Genomic DNA, 22096 nt, shown 5'->3' with positions numbered 1-22096 from the left:
GATCCTAGAACACAATGTTTCAGATCCTAGAACACAATGTTTCAGATCCTAGAACACAATGTTTCAGATCCTAGAACACAATGTTTCAGATCCTAAACGCCACCAGAACTTTCCACCTGGGAGAACAAGAAACGATTTTCTGGGGCGGTGCGGCAGAAATCGTTCAGAAACTTGGGACTTGCCTAGAACCTGAGGGACTCCACTTAGATAAGCTCCTCAGAGGAACTCCGTGTTATTCCAGTGCACAGTGTATGGATTGGTGTCTATTCTGATTACCCTCCCCACTCTCTTCACGGTCTCCTGTGCTATACCCACTCTGTGAACCTCCCAAAAATACAAAGTGTGTGTCGTATGCCTCAATGCTACACGTCGGCACGTGAGCTGTGCAAGGCCTGTGCCGTTCTGCCGATTTGTACTCACAGCTTTCTATGCCTTAAACTGTCTCCCTCACCCTCTATCCATCCTCCCCTCAGGTCACATTGATCCTCCACATCTCCACAAGGACCGGTACTTCCCCCTAGACACCCCAAGGATGGCTCTCTAGCCTTTTCGTGAAGTATCTTCATTGGGCTCTTTCCCTAAAAGCAAGGCTGTTTCCTCTCCCTCAACCAGAAGAACAGTGGGTCCCTCCATTTCTAGAGAAATGTTCCCTGAAAGCAAGGAGAAGTCAAGGCACAGCAACAATGTTTGCCATTGAAAGGAGTGAAGCTCTCTGTGGTAACAGGTAACCCTGAACACTTTCTACACAACAGAGTACTGTCTGAGTTCCCACTGTGAGTTTATAAGACGTTACTGCTAACAACGCAGTAGAGAGACCCCCCTCTCTTTAGATAATGAAATCAAGGCCCTGAGGCTAAGGAAGTTGCCCAAGGCAGGGATATAAAAATTTGTGGCCCTATTACCAAGAGCTCAGGTTCCAACCCTGTACTGTCCTCCTGGAGGGTCCCTGATAGCAGCACAATTTTACAGGACACTAAGTTTTTGCTTTGTCTCCATGCAAACAGGCAGTGGACCAACTGTTTCAGGACCACGATTTGCACAGGGATGGTGGTGGGGATGTCAACCCAGGGACTTGCACATACCAAGCATCTGTTCAAACTTTGAACTCGAGTTTGAATTTCTAAGACAGTAAGTACACAGCAATACAAATAACCCACACGATGTAAATTCTGTGGTGTTTACATTCCCAGTCATTTTTATGGATATTCAGGAATCTGAAAAGGCTTCAGAACCATTGCATGAGCTACTGAAAATGAACTACAAGCTATAGTTTCCATTTCCCTACAAATCTTACCACGCTTCCATTAACGAATACGTCCATGCACAATAATGTAGCTTTGCACATTTTCAATCAATAAACCTTTTGATCCTACATTTTCCTTTGTTTATTCCTTATTATAGAAGTATACTATTTTATGGCTTAGGTGAAATGTCATTGTTCATAATCAGTTTCTTTAAGATGAAATTAACTTTACATTTTATCCAAGCATACAATCACAATCATAAAAAGAAGCTGAGGCCAGAGGTTGTCATAACGACAGCCTAGAGGAGCACAGACTGTCGTGGGCCTCCATAAACACAGTCGAGGTGTTTGTCACCCCCCTCCTGATCCTAACATTTGGGACTGAGACCATTTGTCTTGTGTCACTGAACTATCAAGTTTGGGGAGGTTAAGTTACTTGTCCAATATCACCAAGCTGCAAGGGGAAACATGGAGATTCTAATGCCCTTCTGACTTCATTTCAAAACTACTGACTGCCCCAGGGTCTGAAGAGGATCCGAAGTTAAGCAGAAATCAGAAAGTAAATACCAAGAAAAATACAAACAAAACTGAACATGCAAAGGAACACAGCTCAAACGTCCCCATGTCTAAGACCTTGCAAAGTGTTGAGTTTGTCTTTTGAGATGCCCACTTAGAGAGCACTGCCCTTTGGGTCCCCAGACTATAGCACCCTGCACTGGCCTCCAGCTCAGAAGCTGGAGGATACTGTTCTCTTGAAACCCTGAAAACGGGAAAAGAGCAACTTCATCTGGGGACCACTACAGTCTCCTCAGGAAGCCCCTACAAACTGTGCTCATCTTCCAGCTGCTGGGGAGAGGAGTCAGAAACCAGCTGTCAAGATCCCTTCTTTATTAAAAACGCTTCCACTTCCGGGGATTAAAACTCCTTCCCCAAAGCTGTCACGTGCTTTTCTGCCTTGGAGGTACCCAGGTTGACTCACCTAAGAACAGCACCGTGGAGTGTTTGACCCTGAGCAGACAGGAAGGAAACCTGAGTGCTGGCCCTGGAGCTGGTTCCTCACCAGGACCTTGGGCTCTGATGGCAGCTGTTCAGTGGGCTGTTTCCTACCATCCTCTGAACACCCTGGAGGCAACAGTGGGGACAGACTCCAGAATCCCTCTTCAGAGAGCTGACCATCCCTTCTCAGGGGAAGTCTGCTGTGCCCTGCACACCAGATGTGTAAGCCGGGCCACCTCTGCACTGCTCCTGAGACCCTGGATGTACCAGACTGGAGCAACTGTCCCTTCCCTCTGGCAGCCAGGGCCAGCTGGAGCCTCAGCATCACTCTGCTGGCCTCTGTGCTGAATCTGCCATGAGGGCGGCCCCTTGACTTCACACAGCTTCGATCTGTTCTGCTCCCATCTGTCTCTGCAATCCTGGACAGCCGGGTCCTTTTCCCGTTGCCACCCATCTGACCTATGACGGCACGATCACCACTTCTAAGTCCCCCTTTCAGCTCAGTTCCTTAAAACAGAATGCAAGATCCCAACAGCTCTCCCTAGCCAGAACCTTCCCAGTGACCTGTTTCCCCATGCAGGAAGCTCAACTCCAGGTGCACGTTTGAGGAATCACCTTAAAAGTGCATCAAGCGTCTTCAGGGATCACTTCCCTAAGGTACGTTTGACTGGAATTCCAAGCAGCCTTCCTTTGCAGGAATTTCCTCTTCCAGGACAGCTGTCACACAAGCACCCACGGTCTTTCACTGGTTTTTTTTTTTTTTTTTTTTGGTTTTTTTGAGACAGGGTTTCTCTGTGGTTTTGGAGCCTGTCCTGGAACTCCCTTTGTAGACCAGGCTGGTCTCGAACTCACAGAGATCTGCCTGCCTCTGCCTCCCGAGTGCTGGGATTACAGGCGTGCGCCACCACCGCCCGGCCCTCTTTCACTGTTTTGTATGGTCACACACAGGCCCTGTTCTCCAATGGCTAAGTCCACCCGGAAGAAGCAGTGTGCCCTACGGCTCTGAAGTTGCCCACTGTGCCCCCACCCATGAAGACCTGCAGACCTGGGGGATGAACATGCACTCAGAAAAACCTGTTCAGGAACACTGCTTTCCACAGACCAAGGTCACGAAGACCAAAATACAGAAAGGAGGAAAAACGTCTTTGTAAATATAAACTGGGGAAGATAACTGTGCTCCTTCAGTGCTGGCGCACTAACCTCAAACCAACTCCTCTCCACCAATCGCTGCCCTTTCCTACAACGCAAATTCACACTCTCTACAGTTGGTAAACTCACGGATTCCACAGCTTCCCACTGAAGGTAAACGAAAGGAAGTAAGGGATGTTAACGCACAAACTTCTGCTGGAAACCAAGTCTCACTGTATTTTTCAGACAGGGAAAGGAGGAGGAGAGAGATGGTAACAAAAAAAAAAAGAAGAAAACACCTTTTTCTGATGAGTGAGCCTAGTCTCAGTCAACAGCATCATTACACCTACTACAATTCCCAGGACACAGGGATTAAGGAATTCTTGAACGAATGAGCCAGAGAGTTAGTAAATAAGTAAATAAAGGCCATCAAGCGGGTGGAGACAACCTACAGGCTAAAATCTCAAGGTGTTCGCCAGGAAACTGTTTTCACGATGCTAATCGGACAAGGCGGCCATGCTGGCTCTCACACCGCAGTGCAGGCGGCCCCGCGGCGCCTCCTTACCTGATGCACAGGCACTTTCTGCGGGGTACTCTGGGGTGACGGGTGGAGTTGTGCCCAAGGCTGGTGATGAGGGTGTGGCGGGGAAGACTGATGTAAGCCTGGGTGGGGCTGGAGTGGAGGGCAGGTTGGCAGCTGCTGAAAAGATGGCTGTTGACCAGGATGCTGTGGGCCGGGGATCAGTCGCTCCTGGATGGCTTGTGGATCTGCAAGGCCAACACCAGGACAACCGTTTGGTCTCATGTGCCCGGTCAACTCCCTCGGTGCCGAGGACATGCCCATGAATGGACGAGGCTGCTGCATGTTTCTGGGGCCTATATTCCTCTGTCCGAGTCCCATGGCACCAGGGGGCTGGTGAGATGGCTGAGGGTGGGGTAAATTTGGATAACTGCCAACTTCCATGGGCATCCCAGCACTTCCGGGCCTGACTTGCGGAGGAGGCGTGCCTGCTGGATTACTCATTGCTTTCATGGGTGACATGGGAGGTGGAGAGGCATAAGTTCCCTGAGGCTGTGAAGGATGCATAGTTTGTGTGTTCATTTGGTTAAGTGAGCCACTGGCGTGGATGGGCTGCTGGTGCCTTAGTCCTTGACCACTGCTTGACGGGAATCCTACAGCGTTGGGGTATCTTGGTACGGACTGATTCATTGGAGAACTGTTTGTAAGGCCTAAGTTCTGATTCATCCCTGTACTGTTAACTAATCCCTGATTTAGGTTACTGTAAGGGTATCGAGAGTACTGCCCTGAGTTGTTTACAGTAGGGGAGGGGACCGTCTGGCTCCGAGAACTAAAGTTAAGGGTTTGCGGCCGGACGGCCCCTTGTTGAGGAGGATTTGGGGAGAATCTGGGACTGTGGGCCACGGACTCCCCGTGGAGAGCAGTAGGGGGGTGGTGGTGAAACTGTTGCACCGGGTGACGCAGGGAAGGGGCCATGCTGGGGCTCTGCTGGGGCAGGTGCGACAAGTGGCCGGGTCCTGAGGTGGCAATGAAAGGATTTCCCTGGCTGAGGCCCTCTTGACCTTGGGGAAACTGGCCCATCCTCTGCTGCGGCTGGCCATGCTGCTGCATGGAAAAATCCCCGCGTGCCATGTAGCTGCCCATCGGCGGCATGTGCTGGGGGTGGCCCTGTGCCGGCGGCCCCGACGGAGCTGGCTGCGGTTGCTGCTGCTGGTAGGGGGCTCGGATCTGGTCTGGTACCTGGACGGCCCGCGGGCCCCACATGGAGCCACTGTCCACAAAAGACTGCCCATGCCTTTCGCTCTGCATGCCGGGGTAGACTCCCATCTGACTGCCGCCGCTGCCTCCGTGTGGCACCTGGGGAACAGGGGGGGTGTGGAATTGCGAGTGTGGGGATGCCAGCCCGTTCCCAGGGGCGCTGCCCATCATTCTGCTAGGCTGATCCATCAGATGCATCTTCTGTTCGTACTGATTATAGTGATCAAAATGGGTCAACTTGGTTTGATTCTGATTGGTGGAAGGATGATGAAGGGGTGGCTGTAAGGAGGGGAAGCCTTGTTCCATGGGTATCTGCTGACCCATGGGGTTCACTGGGTTTTCAGGGTAGCCACATTCCCCAAGGCCTTCGAGGCCCTCACTGAATATATTCCCATCCTCGCCAAAGAGACTCATCATTCCTGGATCCGCCATCTTCTTCCAACACACGCTCCTGCAAACACAGCTCGGGAGCTTGTCTGTGCTTCCTCACTGAGGGGCTTGTCGTCAAAGCCTACAACCCTTGACTAATCTTCTTCATTTCATTCTACATTTCTTTAATTCTCTTGGACCCTGCAGTGTCGGGCGAAGTCTGGATACAGGTCCTGGAAGGGAGCGGTGGGTAGGAAGGAAGAGAAAAAGAAAACAAAGAATTAGGAACCAGTGATAAAAACTGCCAGTATTCTACACATTTGAATTTAGCTTCCATCAACAATACTGATCTAGGCCCCTTGCTGAGCTGTATTTTACAAATCTAGCTCACTCTAAGGGAAACTCATTAGCTTCTCCCCGACGCATTATGATCGGTTACGTAGAAAGCCAGCAAAACACTAACCTTAACCTTAAATTAATCCATTCACTACACTTCCTCACATTGCGCTCTTGGATGGAACGGAACAAAAGAACACAACATGGAGCAGCAGCAGCTGCCACAGCAGGCAGGCAGGCAGGCAGATGTATGAATATAGCCAAGCAACCCATCTGCTGAACCAAAGCCCTGGAAATGCTCTGGTTACCAACAGGCGCCCTTAACCCCACTCCCCTGAGCATCAGGGTAATCAGATGAGCACAGCACCAAGGACCGCGAAAAGCCCAACTTAGTGAAATTGACTGGAGGATTACACAAATACCAAAATCAGTCATTTTGTACAAATTAGATATTTACAGCCCACATACAACTGCGCGGCGGCAACACGGGCCTCCGACAAGAAAGCGCCCATAATGAGGCTGAAAAGCAGGCTTGGGAACAGCACAATAAATTCATAATTTCATTATGTTAATAGCAGGAATAGGCAGGATTCAGAGGCAGACTAAAAGAAGAGCTTTCATTCTCCACGAGGAACGATCTGACGCATGGCTCCGGGCCCACCGCGTTCCAGGGCGGACGGTGGCAGGGTCCAGACACCGGCTTCATTATGCCCCACCGCCGGCTCTGCTGAGGGATAAGGACCCCAAGTGACCGCTCAGGGAAACTAGCGGACGGCCGGTGACTATTCTTGTTGGTAGAGACAGAGGTCTCTTCAGAAACTAGTCAAAACTGGATGTTACTTTAACAGAATCAAGTTAAAAATATCCACCAGACCTTTTCAAACTGTTATAGGACAAAGCAGGACACAGCAGGAGGGAGTGTGGCTAGCTGGCGCGTGCCTCTACCTCCTAGGCAAGCAGTCTAGAAGTAGAGCTGAAGCAGTGTAGCTAGACTGTTAGCATAGGAGGGAGATATATATATATATATTGAAGGTGCTCTGACTTCTCTGTAAACTCTTTCTGATAGGTTTGGGGTCAGATAAAAATAGCCAATTTCATCTAAAGAATGCTTCACCAAGCAAAACAGACAAGTGCTTTTGTCCACTGCTTGTTCAGTCAACAACATAATAAAGAATGAGCTCACATAAGAAAAATGCCCGAAATCTTAGACATCTTTGGAATTTAACCCATTAATTTCCTCTTACAAGCACACCAGGCACTGTGTGATACTGACCCACTTGGGGCACGGAAGCACACACGGTGAAGACGTTCTGGCGATGCCCTGGGCAAACTCGGTCATGGATTCTGCTGCGCACTTCTGCGAGGGTATGGAAATGAGCAACTCTGCTGAGGAGCCACCCAGTGAGACAGATGCCATCCGCTCCACCTGCCCTGCTCTAACGTATTCCTACCACGGAGGGAGCTCTGCCTATGAAAATGTAAACAACATTCCTGCTCACTGTCAGACATGACACCTGAGAGGGTCTCCGGGTCTGGGGCTTTCAGATGACAGCTGCCAGCCAACGGCAAAGGTCTCCTCACTCTGCCACTAACTGCCGTCAGCTTTCTGATCGACTTTCTCCAAATGCAGAGGTCAGACGGGAGAACCGGGCACACGTGAAAGCCGTTCTGACGGAAGTGTGCTGCTCTGCCAGAGAACGGCTGAAAATCCAGAGCCCCGTAGTGGAAATCTCCAGTGCCAAATGCAACAAAGAACGATAAACTAAACTTGTGCCTAACCTAAAAAAGCTTAAAAAGTCAGTCTTCACTTCGTCAAGTCTCGCTCTTAACTTTCCAGGAAATAAATAGGTACCGTGAACTCGGAAACATCTTAAGCCTGTCATGCACCAGCTTAAGGAAAGTAGTATGGCTTATATGTTCTGGAAGACCTTGCTTCATGCCCCAACAGCTTCCTTGGCTGGGGCCCACCACAGCCTGGGAAGATCCTGCCCCCCCCCGTGCTGGGGGAAGGGACCACAGAGGCCCCCTGGTGCCCTCCCTCCTGCAGGACCACGGAGCCTGGGGCATCCAGAGCCAGCGTGGAGCAGCTACAGTGGAGCTGGCAATTGCATTTCACCAGCTAACGGGTCCAGCAGAAGGGAAAGGAAGTTGTGCAGGCATGAGACAAAACAGGGCCTCACTGAGAGTAATTATACCAGACACTTGGCTTTGTTCCCCTCCTTCCGGTTCCCTACTCATTCCCATTAAGAATCCACTCCCGGAGGCATGAAAAATGCCAGCATTAAATGGTATCAAGTAAGCATGTCACCCGGTGCAGCTGTGACCACACTCAGGTGTGCCCCCGGCAGAGGAGTTGAAAACCTGTGGCTCTGCAGTCTACCATTGGTGATGGCTAGCATCACCACCTCGCTCCTCTGCTGACCCCTAGGACCAACTGGCAACGGTGCCAGGAATCACCTGGTAACTATGCTCCATACTTTTGACCTGAGCTAACCTAATTCATTGATTTTGGTTGCCTTTTTATTGGATTAAGACCATCTGAATGCCCAGGTTGCAGCTGCAGTATATGATATTCTGGCTTTATAAAATATTTAAAATAGAACTCCATTGTGAAGGTTTCATCCTTCTGCACACTCAATGTCCGCATTGCCTACGGCTGCACACTACTGTCAAGTCAAGTGGGCCACTCCTGAATCACAATCAGAAAAAGGCGTTCACTTTCTAGGAGCTATGTATTTAAAAAGTGGCCAGAAAGAGAGTGAAAAGCATTTTCATAATTTCCACTTAACCCTTATGAAACCTGGTGTGAACTGAAGGAGCGTTCGCAAGACATATGCGTTTGGAAGTGAGCAAAGGGGTGCAAAACTGTCACCTAAGAGAACTATCAGCACGGGCAGAAGCACACCACAATACCAGCTAGAAGCAGTTCTGAGCTGGTGAGCACTTTGGGGCCTCCTGCCCCAAGCTCCTCTTCACAGAGGAAAAACCCTTTTATGCGTTAACGGACTAAATGTCTTACAAACAGTTCCCCCAATGGAAAGTGACGCCTGGCTAAGATGGCAGAACACGGAAGCCAGTCTTGGGCCTCCTTTATTCGGGGGGCATAAAACAATGCTTCTTCAAAGAGAAGTAAATTCAATCCCTTCTAAGACAGTTTCCAGAACAAGCACGCAAGAGAACCAAGCAGGGACTGCTGGTCATTTCCCTGGGAATAAACATGCACAGCAAAACAAGTAAACAGCACAAGGACAAGGAACCAGCAATGAGCTGAGGATGTAGCTCAGTGCTTGATGAGCCAAGGATATGGCTCAATGATTGCCTAGCACATATAAAACCATGGACTCAATTCTTAAAAATTTTTTAAATTGAAAATAAAAAATCAGCATTACAAGCAACAGATACACAAGAGGTCAACGAGAAGTTATAAATATTTAAGAATATTTCATAATATGTTAGTTTTTATTATCCAGTGTCACACTGTTTACTTAATGTGGAGACTTGCCAACCTCAAACTTAACCATCTCCTATTTACCCCATGATTCTGAACGCACAACAGCATTTGTGCATTTGAGTTTTTTGTTTGGGTTTTTCGTTTTGTTTTGTTTTTCAAGGCAGGGTTTCTCTGTATAACAGTCCTGGAACTAGCTCTAAAGACCAGGTTGGACTCAAAGCTCACAGAGATCCTCCTGCCTCTGCCTTCTACGTGCTGGGATTAAAGGCGTGCGCCACCACCACCCTTCTGTACACCTGAGTTTTACTATAGCACCACGGAGCTGCAGAGTTCTTGTCATAAACAGGCGAATTCCAAACACCTGTCAGACGCAAACCATTCCTCTAGTTCAACCACGTAGATGGCAGAACTCTTCCAGGAATGTCCCGCACACCTTAGCAAGTGTGCAGACCTAGGGTATGCACTGAGATACCGAGGGTTTCTTGGCTACAGCTAATTTCACTTGTGGTTCTTTCAACTTCCCTGCCTCCGAAGGACCTGAGAAGAACCGGCAGATTCTAGTCGGAGGGAAGCGGCCATCAGTCTCCAGAGGTGTGAACTGGCACACAGCACACCAGCACCCTCACCACGGCCCAAAGAGAGGCCACTCACACCCCAAGAGAACAGAATCCCTGTGGTGATGATTGATGCACACACAGAAGACAAAGCGCTCTCTGCTGAGAACCCTGGACAGCGCCCACAGGCGGCCATCTCCCGACCCCAACACAGCCTCCAACGGCCAACTTGGAAAGAGGAAAGTCCAGTGGGGCCAATGCTTGCTGTTGGGAAGGGCATCTATCCAGCTGACAGGCATCCAGATGAAGGACTCGGGAAGTGCCTACAAACAACATCAGAACATCGGTTCATCACCAGTCAGCTTCGGGTCTGCCTGCTGGACCAAGTGGTGCCCTTCCGGAACTCTCTGGCCAAGTCCACACTTTCTTCCTCCCTTATCTGCTTGGGCATTGCTGATGTGCTAAGATCGCGCTGTCTACACCAGCAGCTACTGGCCATGTTACCATTTAAAATCATCAAAACTAAAAATAAATAAAAATGCAGTTCTTGCTCTTACAAACCGCATTCAGGTGCTCAAGAGCCATTCATCAGACAGTGCACACAGGGAACACCTCCATCGGTGCAGAAAGCCCGGGACAGCAATGCCGTTCATTTCTCCCTGAAGACCCTTTCCAGAAAGAGGCCATACTGAATAGTAGCCATTCTTGCTCACAAAGGTTGGTATTGTTTCAAACGCCAATACCATCCTTTGTGATGTGGATTTTTTTTCCAAATATCCATTTTAAATACACTTTCAACCTATAAAATCTCTCCTTTCTCTATTTTCTAACATTTCTGTTTTTGAGACGTTTAGCTGTGAGAGGAATAATTCTTAACTATACAAGAAAAGTGTTTAGAAAGATAGGAGTTCCTTCTGAAAGCCTGCCTTGGTCCAAATGATGTATCAAAACTAAAACCGGGAGCTGGGCGTGGTGACTCACACCTTTAATCCCAGAACTCAAGAGGCAGAGGCAGGTGGATCACTGTGAGTTCAAGACCAGCCCGGTCTACATAACAAATTCCAAGCCAGTGCTACAGAGTGAGACCCTGTCTCAAAAACACCACCGAATGAATGAATGAATGAATGAATGAATGAATGAATGAAAACCATGGGACTGGTCATGCACCTTACAGTAGCGTGTCTGCTTGGCAAGCACATGGCCCTGGATTTGATCACCGGAACCATAAAGTAAGTTTTAAAGCTTAACAGAGATTGCACGGAGGGCTCTCAGTTTTTTCAGCAGGCAATAAGCAATTGTGATGACGTAAGACCGCAGGGGGCCATCTGACACCCTGCAGACACAATGCTGAGCCAAACAGATGTGGCCCTGTCCCCAGGCAGGTTGCTGCTCCAGCAAAACCCCTCAAATATTCTGAACTCGCTCACCCTGTCTCAGATCCATCTGGACCCGGACCACCCCTTCCTCTTCATCCTCCTCCTCCTCTACCACCTCCTCCTCCCCAGGCCACTGGGGGTTAGTGAAAGACATGAAATTGGAAGGTGCCCTGGTTCTGCCAAGTCCCAGGCATTGCCAATCCTCTGTAGTGATATTGAGTCATTTCTTGCTTCTCGTGAAATCCTTAAGGGCGTTCCCTTGGCTTTCAGGATCCTGTATAAATGTTTGAGTGTGGCTGGATGCATGCTGTCCTCGGGTGCCCGAGTACCCCTCCATTCTGAACTCCCCAAAATCCTTTCCCTCTGCCCTAACACTCTCTTCTGAGGTACATCAAGCCCTGAAGGATTAACAACCACCCCTCTGCAACCTGTTTTCCTCTGGCCTCCTCACCCCCTCAAGGGCAGCCGGGCTTCTTTCTCATCTAAGGTCCTTGTTAACACCTGTCTGAAGTGGTTTCCAGACTTCCTCCTCGAGCTGGTTCTGAGACCCACCTAGCTGAGGGTTACAAAGCACCACGCACTCACTCTGCGTTGTGTTTTGTCCATGCCCTGACTCTTCCTGGAGACTTACACTTGAGCAGGGGTGTTAAGGACAGGAACATGGACCTCTAGGCAGAAATAGAGTCTCAGGCCACCCCAGCCCCGCGATGGGTTCTGCATAGGAATGTTGGGACACCCTGCTCTGAGACCGGGAGTTTTCCCTCTGTGTCAGGATGGAGGACCACTTCAAGTGAGAACAAACAATAGCAAGGGACACTTGTTTCAGGGAACCAAGCAAGCCATACAATGACAAAGCATTTAAAGGGGAAAAGGCCGCCCTGCTGGCATCTGCAACTGGCCAACAATACTGACTTCATCCAAAAGAAAGTTCCTCCAGTCCTCGGTGGCAAAACTGAAAAGCAGAGGGCATCTAGGAGTGGTTTACATTAAAGGTATGTCCATCTGCTTAGCGACCATTTCGGTAAGCAAGAAAATTCAGTTAACAATAGTCTAGTGCTACATTACACAATGTACTATTTCACAGGTTCTTGCTGAAACCTTTCGGTTATTTCTACATAACCTTGAGATGTCTGGATAGTCTAAACTGCCTTTCAGATGAGACCCCCCCACACACTCCCACGAGCTGAGAACTGGTGTTTGCTTTAAAGGTGACAAATCAAACAGGACTGGGCGAACAACTCCAGAAACTGAGGGCCCGGGCATTTTTTTTCTAAATGATCAAAACGATCATATTGCCCCATCCCCAAGTTGTGCCACTCTGGTACAAAAAAAAAACAAAAATTACATCCTTCAGAGAAAGGCCTTCACTCTGCAACCCAGCCTCAACTGTCATCCCTGAACCCAGTTCCTTGAAGGTAGACCATGAGCAGGCAGGAACCAGCCTGACCTGAGCCCAGAGGCAGCTCGTCTCCTACCATACCTAGTAAGACAAATTCAGCATGGTCTGCATGCTGCATGCCACTCCGCACGGCCCTGTCACACACGCCAATAATGTCGACCATCGCAGCAGGCACATGAGAGCAGTGAGAGCGTACACGTCTATGCACACAGCTGTACTATATGCTCGTACAGAAATATATCTAATCTCATAACATCTTAATGTTATCCTACGTAACTTTAACTAACTTTATATTGTAAATTAATACAGAAGATAGAGGCAGATTCAAAAATACATAAACTTTTTAACATATTTAAGCCAGGCAGCAGTGGTGCAGCCTTTAATCCCAGCATTTGGGAGGCAGAGCAGGCGGATCTCTGGGAGCTGAGTTGGAGGCCAGGCTGGTCTGTAGACCTAGCTCTGTGGAGCTACTTTAGGACAGCCAGGACTATACAAAGAAACCGTCTGGGGCAGGGGGGGATCATATTTAAGTTGAAGAAAAATTAAAATTCCAGACTTAACCATCCTGCCCAAGACTAATAAAAATTTTATAAAACTTCCTAAACAGATGATGGTGGTGCACGCCTTTAATCCCGGCACCTGGGAGGCAGAGGCAGGCGGATCTCTGTGAGTTTGAAGTCAGCATGGTCTACAGAGTGAGTCCCATGACAGTCAAAGCTACATGGAGAACCCCCATCTCAAAAAACAAACAAAACAAAATAAAACAAAAAATAAATAAAAATAACAAATTAACATCAGAAAGTATTTCTCTACGTTTTATCTATTTCGAGCCTCCAGTTCCCTCCACACATCCATCTTAGTGCTCAGCCTTCTAACAAATGGCTGTGAAGCAGAAGAAGCAGGGAAGAGATACCCTGGGGCCACCCTCTGTCCAGGTACCCAGGCATCACAGACTCCTGGAGGACACCAGAGGCAGGCAGGACAAGGGACAACATGCTAAGAGCAGCCGAGCGCTCCTATGGGGAGTGTGCTCTTGGATTATTTTCCGCAGCTGAGCCAGCCAACTGCAATGGACATTTCCTATATTCTTTTACACTGAAAAGAGTTCTGGAAAGCGGAGATACATTTTTTTTTTCTTCAGATTTCTGGGGGAGTTTAAAAGTGTATCCACTTGGGTTGGAGAGATGGGTGGGTGAGCATTAAGGGCACTGGCTGCTCTTCCAGAGGACCTGACTTCAATTCCCAGCACCCACACGGTGCCTTACGAGAATCTAGAACTCCAGGTCCAGGACATCTGACACCCTGTTCTGACCCCCGTGGGCACCATGCACGCATATGGTGCACAGACATATGCAAGCAAAATACCCATACACCTAAAGTAATTTTTAAAAATATAAAATGTACTCAATGCTTCCTGATTTGAACGGTGGAATCAGGGGGTCATTAGAGGGGGGTTGTGACATACTGGTGTCTTAGTCAGTGTTCAACCACTTCGAGGGACTAAAGAGCAAGCTAGGGAGGGTTATCTGACTCACACTTACACAGTTTGGTCCATCACTGCAGGAAGTCAGGACAGGAACTCACAAAGGGAAGGAACTTAAAGGCAGGAGCTGAGGCAGAGCCCACAGAGGTGGGTGCTGCTCAGTGGCTTGCTCTACATGGCCTGCTCAGCTCTGCTTTCTTATATAATCTTGGACCACCAGGCCAAAGGCAGCTCCCACCACTACGGGCTGGGCCCTTGCCCATTAGCCACTACTTAACAACATGCCCTACAGGCTGGCCCTCAGCCTGATCTTACGGAGGCATTTTCTCCATCGAGGTCTCCTTTTCTCACGTGACTATAGTTTGTGTTGAGTTACATAAATCTCTCCAGCATAACTAGCAACATTCTTTTCCCTGTTTAAAAAAAAAAACAAAAAACAAAAAACTTTAGGCAACACTACGGATAAAAATAAGTTATTCTCTTTGCTAGATCTAGATTTGCTAGAAGGCCTTGCCTGTCGTGAATAAACTTGAACACACTTACAAGCAAGTACCATAGGAGAGAAAGCAGGGGCCCCTCAGCAAGCTGGAGCCCTTCCAGGACTAGCTGATGCCTTAGGCACCAGACTAATACAAAAGAGAAATACTCGGGAATCACTTAAGAACAGATTTCCAGAGAAGCGAGCAGTGTGGCAACAGACAGAATCATAAAGGTGGTTGAGACATCTGAAGAGCATCTGAGAAAGTGCTTTAGAAAACTGCAGGTACTCTGGAAAGGTTAGATCCACAGCAAGAACAGCAGAAAACATAGCTACACACTCAATAAGTGAGTCACTCGATTCCGATGTCAAATAAATCGGGCTGACAGGTGAGAGGGAATTAGGCCAGAATGCGGAGCGAATAGTTTCATACCCACTATTTCAAAATCATTTCAAACTTTAACATAGCTGTAAAACATCTTTACGCCTACATTTACTACATTCAAGTATTTTCGAGTATAATCAAAACTGCCAGTTTTATGCCGCTAAAGCCACCCTGACGTGTCTCTGGGCCAATTAAATGCTCTGCTCACATTAGCTTGTGATTAGAAAGGCTTTTCTCCACAAGCTCCATATATTTAACCTTATATTTTCCGGCATCTACAGGCAAGGCTCAACTATAAGCTGCTCTCTCTCACTCCACAGAACCGTGCAGGTTACCTTCCCCAGGCAGCTCTGTGTTGCAGAAAAATTAATTCGATAAGACACTTTTAATATCTAAGCAAATTTACTCATAAGCTAAATCTTTTTATTACGTTGGATTTCCTAACAAACGGTTACTATTTTCCCACATCAACATGTTACTTTGAAAAGCTGACTGTAATAACCTGATTCCCCCTGAAAAATCACCTCCCAACCCGCTTCTGACTCTGCGCTTTCCGTGTGAGCGGGCACGATTACTGCAACTAGGCTGGTACTGCAAACCTTGGGTTCCAGTTCGAAAAGAAGTCTTCCATCTCCAATGATCACAGATTAACTCTGAAGTACCGCTTAAGTTGGCAAGACGGAAGGACAGACCCTCACGGTAAGAAAGGTTCATATGGTCAGATGAGCTGTCTCCAGACCTGGAGAGTAACTGCACTGATTTATAAGGCTGCTGGGAAGATTCCTTGGTTTATTTTAAACTCGGTTTAAGCAGAAGATTACATGAAGAACCAGACACCTATCCGACTTTAAAATAAGAACTAAGACCTACTTAGACCTACTAAGACCTCAGGCAGCTGCACTCATCCATTTCTAAGATTTTATCAAACTTAACCATCTGCATAGGCTGCTCATTGAGTTTCTGGATTAAAGATGGGCGGTGGTGAGGCAGAGGAGGCAGAGGCAGACGGATCTCTGGGAGTTCAAGGCCAGCCTGGTCTACAAGAGCTAGTTCCAGAACAGCCAGGGCTATTACACAGAGAAACCCTGTCTCGAAAAACCAAAAAAGATTTGTATTAAAATGTTAGGTTGTTATCCTCAGTAACCACATTTATAGCATACCCTACCTAGCCACACTCCAAGTTCCTATCCCAGTGTCTACCATATCTACAAACAGAGAGAATTCTCTACCTCATGCCCGTTTCTCAGAGGTAATTTTAAGAGGTTTTGCTACAAAAACCATCACGAAGATTCTAAAGAGTTCCGCTGGGTATGGCGGCAGATGGTTAATCCTCACTAAGGAGGTAGAGGAAAGAGGATCTCTGAGTTCCAGAACAGTCAGGTCTATGCAGTAGACCTGTCTCAGACAGACAGACGGGTGGGGGAAGGGGAATGAATCTATCTAAAGATTTCTCACTGTTTACTTGGTTTCAGGCCAATCCACACCAGTGGCAAATGCAAACATATCTCAGATTTTCATGTTTGTTTTGTTTTGTTTTCTGAAACAGGGCTTCTCTGTGTAGACCTGGTTTGTCCTGAGACTCCACTACCCTAAAGTAGTGAAACAGCTTCTAGTCTGGTTTTTTTTTTTTTTTTAAAAAAAAGGGGGGGGTGTTCGAGTTTTCTAGTACCCTCTGAGCTAGACCAGGAACTCTGTAGCTCTGTAGACCAGACTGGCCTTGAACTCACAGAGATCTGCCTGTCTCTGCCTCCCAATTACTGGGATTAAAGGTGTGCGCCACCACTGCCCAGATCTAGAAAAAAATTTTATGTGCTGCTTCTTTACTTGAAATTGTCTGGACGACCAGAATCTAGATAACTTGTCCTCACTACACGCAAATTTAGTAATTACAGAATATGACCTGCCAGAATCGGGCACCTGCAGAACAAATGCAAGTTGTCTGTTTCTTTAACTGTGATGGAATTCTTTCCATTCTTCCTATTGTTCTTTGGACATGCGCCCCTTTTCAAGGTTAAGCTCTGACTAAGGGCTATATTTTGATATTTCTTTCATTGTGAACCATTTCAATATTCCCTGCTGCGCCTCTAAATATGTCCAATTAGATGGACACATGAAGGAAAGGCTGGCATGCCAGGATCAGCCATCTTACAATGTCTTGGTGCACAAGCAGCAGCACCTCCTCTCCCAGCACAGAAGCAGCCTGGGCTGTACTGGCTCCTCAGGGCCTTTCCTCACACAGGCAGGCGCATGAACCGAAGCGGGAATTACAACATCGCTATTTCTGCTAATCCTGTGCCATCCAGAAGAACAGCACGCTCTGCTACCTCCCTACCTCGTGCTTGTGTAATCACCTGCTCTGGCCCTTCCCAAACCTAGGGAGGACAGGAAGCATAGCTGGGTGTTTGTTTCCTACCAACAGGGCCAAAGAACCTAGCAACCTTCTACCCACATTCTCAGGCACCGAACAGAGCTACATCCCCAGATAGTAAAGAGAAATTTACAAACTCAAGTTTGTCTGTCACACTTGCTGCAGCCAGAGCTCAACAGTCACGTGCCTGGTGCTACTGAATTAAGTGGAGGAAATACAGAGGTTTTTCATCATGGTGTAAGATTCATGGGCAAGAGCTGAGAGGTAAAGGTGTGTGTTCAGAGTGTGCAAAGCTCAGGGGTCAGTGCTCAACACCAAAAGATAACTAAGCCACCAGACTCTTCCCTGTGGCTGAAGAGCACAGAACACACTCAAATGTCCACACATACATCAGGGAGGGTGTGTGTGTGTGTGTGTGTGTGTGTGTGTGTAGGAGAGAATGTCCCAGATCATGAAGGTCCTATAATCCTTCCTATAATAATTCAAGCCGTTGCCAAGGCCTGGGCTATGGTAGTAGAAAGACAAGACTTCAGAAAGTATCACAGTACTAAAATGTAGAGCACACATTAGGGAAGTAGGATTTAGTGTAAGACAGGAGCAGGAAGATCTTGGCACTGAGGAGGAGACAGGACAGCCACCAACCACACTCCCTGGCTTCTGGACGACTGGGATTCTGGTCTGGGTGAGGGAATGGTTAACATCGCTCACTGAACTGTGGAGCACAGAAGAAAGGCAGGATTGTGTGGGCAGGAAGAGAGGTACAAGGCAAATTCACGTGGCTCTCCCGAGGCAGAGTAAGGGGAAAGCAAAATGCTAACCAGAGAAGGCCGAGCAGAAGACACTGTGCAAGCCATTCACCATCGGATAGAAGGCACCGTCTTGGTGGAGGGGAGACTGTCAGAGAACGCGCGGGTGAGGGGAGAAAAAAAAACCCAACAGTCCTGGTATGCAGGTGAGGACACAGCAAGGACAGACGCCACCCCAAGGACCAAGAGTTCTGCAGGCTCCAACAGCACCGAGAAGGGAAATGGGTACCACGCGGTGCGCTAACCATGCCGGGAACTGGTAACTACTCAGGCAGTTAACACACAGTTGGGGCTGCAGCAGCTCAGGTTCTAGTGAAGAATAAAGACCGCGTCTACCAGCTGGGAAAAAAGAGAGGGTTGATCAAGAACTAGTTAGTGTTTGTCGACTCCAAGGGAAGAAGAGTTGGGTGCACACCAAAGCCAGAGCCCTGGAACAGGTTCTTTGCCCTCTACGGGCCTCGGTGTAAGTGGGAATACCAACAGTATTTACTTCAGAAGAAGCATTTTCACTTGCAAACACGGCAATGCCCAGCTTTTGGTAAGTACTAAAAACATTGTTTGGTTACACATGCAAACACAGGCCGTACAGACACCAAAGGAGGTCAGGAGCCACCAAAGGGAAGGGACGGGAAGAAAAGACCCGAAGCAGAAGAGGACCAACTGGAAGTCTGTCACACACGGTTGGCACGGTGAACTCGGAAAGAAGCAGGTGGGCTCTGTTTTAAGAGACTGTAGACCAGGTATTGGTGGCACCTGTCTGTAATCCCAGCACTCAAGACAGGCATGAGGCTAGCCTCAGCTAAATTCATGAGTTTGATACCCATTTGAGCTGAAAGATTTTTGTGGAGGGGAGGGAAAAAAAAGGTGAAAGAGGAAGGGAAAGGAGACAGAACACTGTGAGCCACACAGAAGGCATGTGACCTGCCCTTCCAGGACCTTCTTTGGTTTATAAAGTGCTGTTAAACAGCCTACCTCTAATTCCTGAAGAACAGATCAGACTGTGGAAAAGCACTTAACGCAGAACCCAGTACATAATCAGCAGTCAGCATGCTCAAACACTTCCGTGCTTTGACCTGAAAAGTAAAAAAGTATTTGTATTCTATGTGCTTGGGTGTCCCACCTGCACACACACGTACACACCATGTGTGTGCGGTCCTCACTGCTCCCTCAACTGCAGTTGCAAATGGTTGTGAGCTGGAAGGTGGCCGCTGGGAACCAAACCAGGTCCCCTCTGCAACAGCACCCAGTGCTTGCCCTCTGCATCCCTAACCTGAAATGTGGCAATCTGGCTGGGTGGCCTTGATCCGTTGTCACAGCCTCTCAGTCACCAGGTCTGTGTCCTACCGGCAGAAGGCAGAGAAAGCACTGCCGCCTTCTTCTTCTTCTTCCTTTTCCAGGACAGAGTTTCTCTGTGTAGCCCTGGCTGTACCGGAACTCACTCTGTAGACCAGGCTGGCCTCGAATCCACAGAGATCTACCTGCCTCTGCCTCCAGAGTGCTGGGATTAAAGGCGTGTGCTATCAACATCCGGTCAAAAGCACCACTCTTTTTTTTTAATATTTATTTATTTATTATGTATACAATATTCTGTCTGTGTATATGTCTGCAGGCCAGAAGAGGGCACCAGACCTCATTATAGATGGTTGTGAGCCACCATGTGGTTGCCGGGAATTGAACTCAGGTCCTCACTCTTAAGATGCTAATGCAGATTGGCTCTTTTGGCTGTTATTTTGTTTGTTTTTGAAACAGGGTCTAGCTGTGTAGCCCTGGCTGTCCTAGAACTTGCTAACAGACCAGGCTGGCCTCAAAGTCAAAAAGATCCACCTGCCTCTGCTTCTGGATTTCTGGGATTAAAGGCGGGTGCTGCCACTCCCGGCTAACCTGCCCCGAGAGAGTCTGTGATGGAAATAGTCTGATGTCAATGAGATAACTTCTAAAATTGACACCGCTAAACACTTTTTAAAAGAAATAACTTCAAGAAACAATAGATAGACTGATTTTTTAAAAAGTGACTATATGGGCATACCAAATACATATTATATCATCAGCTCAGTGAAGCTTCAGATAGGGGGGTTTGTTTGCTTGGTTTGTGGGGTGTGTGTGTGTGTGTGTGTGAAAGAGAGACAGACAGACAGACAGACAGACAGACAGACAGACAGACAGACAGAATATATGTATAAACACTATGTGCTTGTGTGTGCAAGTCTGTGGCAGTCAGGAGAGAATGCTGAACCCCCTGTAACTGGAAACTGTTAGCTGCCATGTGGGTTTAATTCCCCTGCAAGTACAGTAAGCACTATTAACTGCTGAGCCACCTTCTCCAGCCCTGAAGCTCCAGTAGGTAAAATTACTAAACTACTACTAATAATTCTGATGTAACTAGTCCTTCCTGCCTCAGGCACCTACGAGAAAGGAAGCAGGGCCTTGGATACTTGTTGGCAGAGGAATCTGCAGGCCTCCTTTGTCTATGGGTCCTGAGACAATAGGGCCAGCTGAAGCACTCTCTCCGGAGTAAATGCACTATCCTCCCTCCACAGTCACCAGAAACACAAGCCTTCCCGCACAGCTGCAGCCCTTGGGTTAGGAACAAGTCAGGGTTCGGAACACATACCCCATACTTCATAATGTTCCAACAAGGACCACATCCTAAACATCTTTTTCCCATTTCCCATGAACTGGCTAAAAATAATTTTACTGACAAGTAAGCGCCACAATTTCCTTCGTGAATAAGCCAAGAAGGTAGGTGTCACCAGGAATTCTGTGAAGACGGGTCAGCCACTGTGGACACCTCCCCGTAAGACATACGCAAATGTCTACCATCCACTGTGGTTGTCTGAGGGGCGACCTTGGGGCACCTTGTTCCTCAGAGCTCCTGACTGTGCAGGTGACAGGCACAGTTCTCAGCAAGAGAACAGGACATTCCATCCCCAGAGCCACCCTTAACATCAGCATCTACAACCTCACTGTCACAGGACACCCTAACCGGTTCCCTTGACATCCCCATCCCTCGGGGCCCACCATCAGCGTGACTCCCCACATCTGGAACCTAAAGCCTGCTTCTGGGGTCACATTTGAAGGGTCTGAGTACTGAAACCCACAGTCCCCTCCATGGAGAGGAAGGAGGGCAGTTCTGGGAAGCCCAGGCTGTGGAAGCCCCCTGTAGGGCAGCTCCTACCAGGCTTTATCCTCAGCACTTACTGGCAGGGACTAAGATAAGGCAGGGGATGAACATCCTGTTGAGAGAATGAAAAATCACAGTCCACAGTGCTGGGGGATGACTTGTCAGTTAAGAGTGGCCGGTCATGATCTTGCAGAGAACCAGCACCATATGGTGGCTCACAACTACCTGTAAGTCGGGTTTAAGGGGATCTGGTACCCTGTGATGATTTATATAGGCACTAGGTACATGTATGCTACACACACATACACATAGACAAAACACTCAAGCACATAAAACAAATCTTTAAAAGATAAATAGTCCTCTTCAAGAAATAATTCACCAGAACTTGAGATTCTAGCCTTTGAGACAGGCAAACAGGAAGTTATTCAGTGCCCGGCACATCATATCCATTGTTCCTGAGTCCGCCCCAAGGCTGCAGCCAAGATGACAGGGCCAACAGACACGGACCCCTTCCAACACCGGTCCATGATTTAACACCAGCATTTTCTCAGCTTTGCTTTTTATTGACCGTGGTCAAAAGGTAAGTTTATAAATATCAAAGTTCATTTATGAAATCACTGCCTCTCAAAGATTAATGTCGTCCAATTGTGACAGCTCATCAACACTTAAAGGAGCTTAAAACAGTCATCAAGAGAAAACAGAGCTTTATCCCATATCCCAGCTCGTTGGGATGGGAGAAGGGCAGTACCTAGAACCCGGGGAGACCATGGAGATGTAGCTGGTGGGGCTGGGAGCCGAGCAGTACCTAGAACCCGTGGAGACCATG

General features: G+C 48.1%; 1 protein-coding gene across 1 annotated transcript in view; it reads right to left on the bottom strand.

The window, feature by feature from the left end:
- Chd7 (chromodomain helicase DNA binding protein 7) overlaps nt 1-22096 on the bottom strand; it is a 179361-nt gene that overhangs the window by 111222 nt on the left and 46043 nt on the right. The window contains exon 2 of the mRNA XM_026786660.1: nt 3933-5746. Coding sequence (XP_026642461.1) covers nt 3933-5576 — 1644 coding nt within the window. The 5' untranslated portion in view covers nt 5577-5746. The remainder of the gene's footprint in view (nt 1-3932; nt 5747-22096) is intronic.

Source organism: Microtus ochrogaster, linkage group LG5, assembly GCF_000317375.1.
Source record: "Microtus ochrogaster isolate Prairie Vole_2 linkage group LG5, MicOch1.0, whole genome shotgun sequence".
Lineage (NCBI taxonomy): Eukaryota > Metazoa > Chordata > Mammalia > Rodentia > Cricetidae > Microtus > Microtus ochrogaster.
This window is presented reverse-complemented; position numbering and strand designations above follow the sequence as displayed.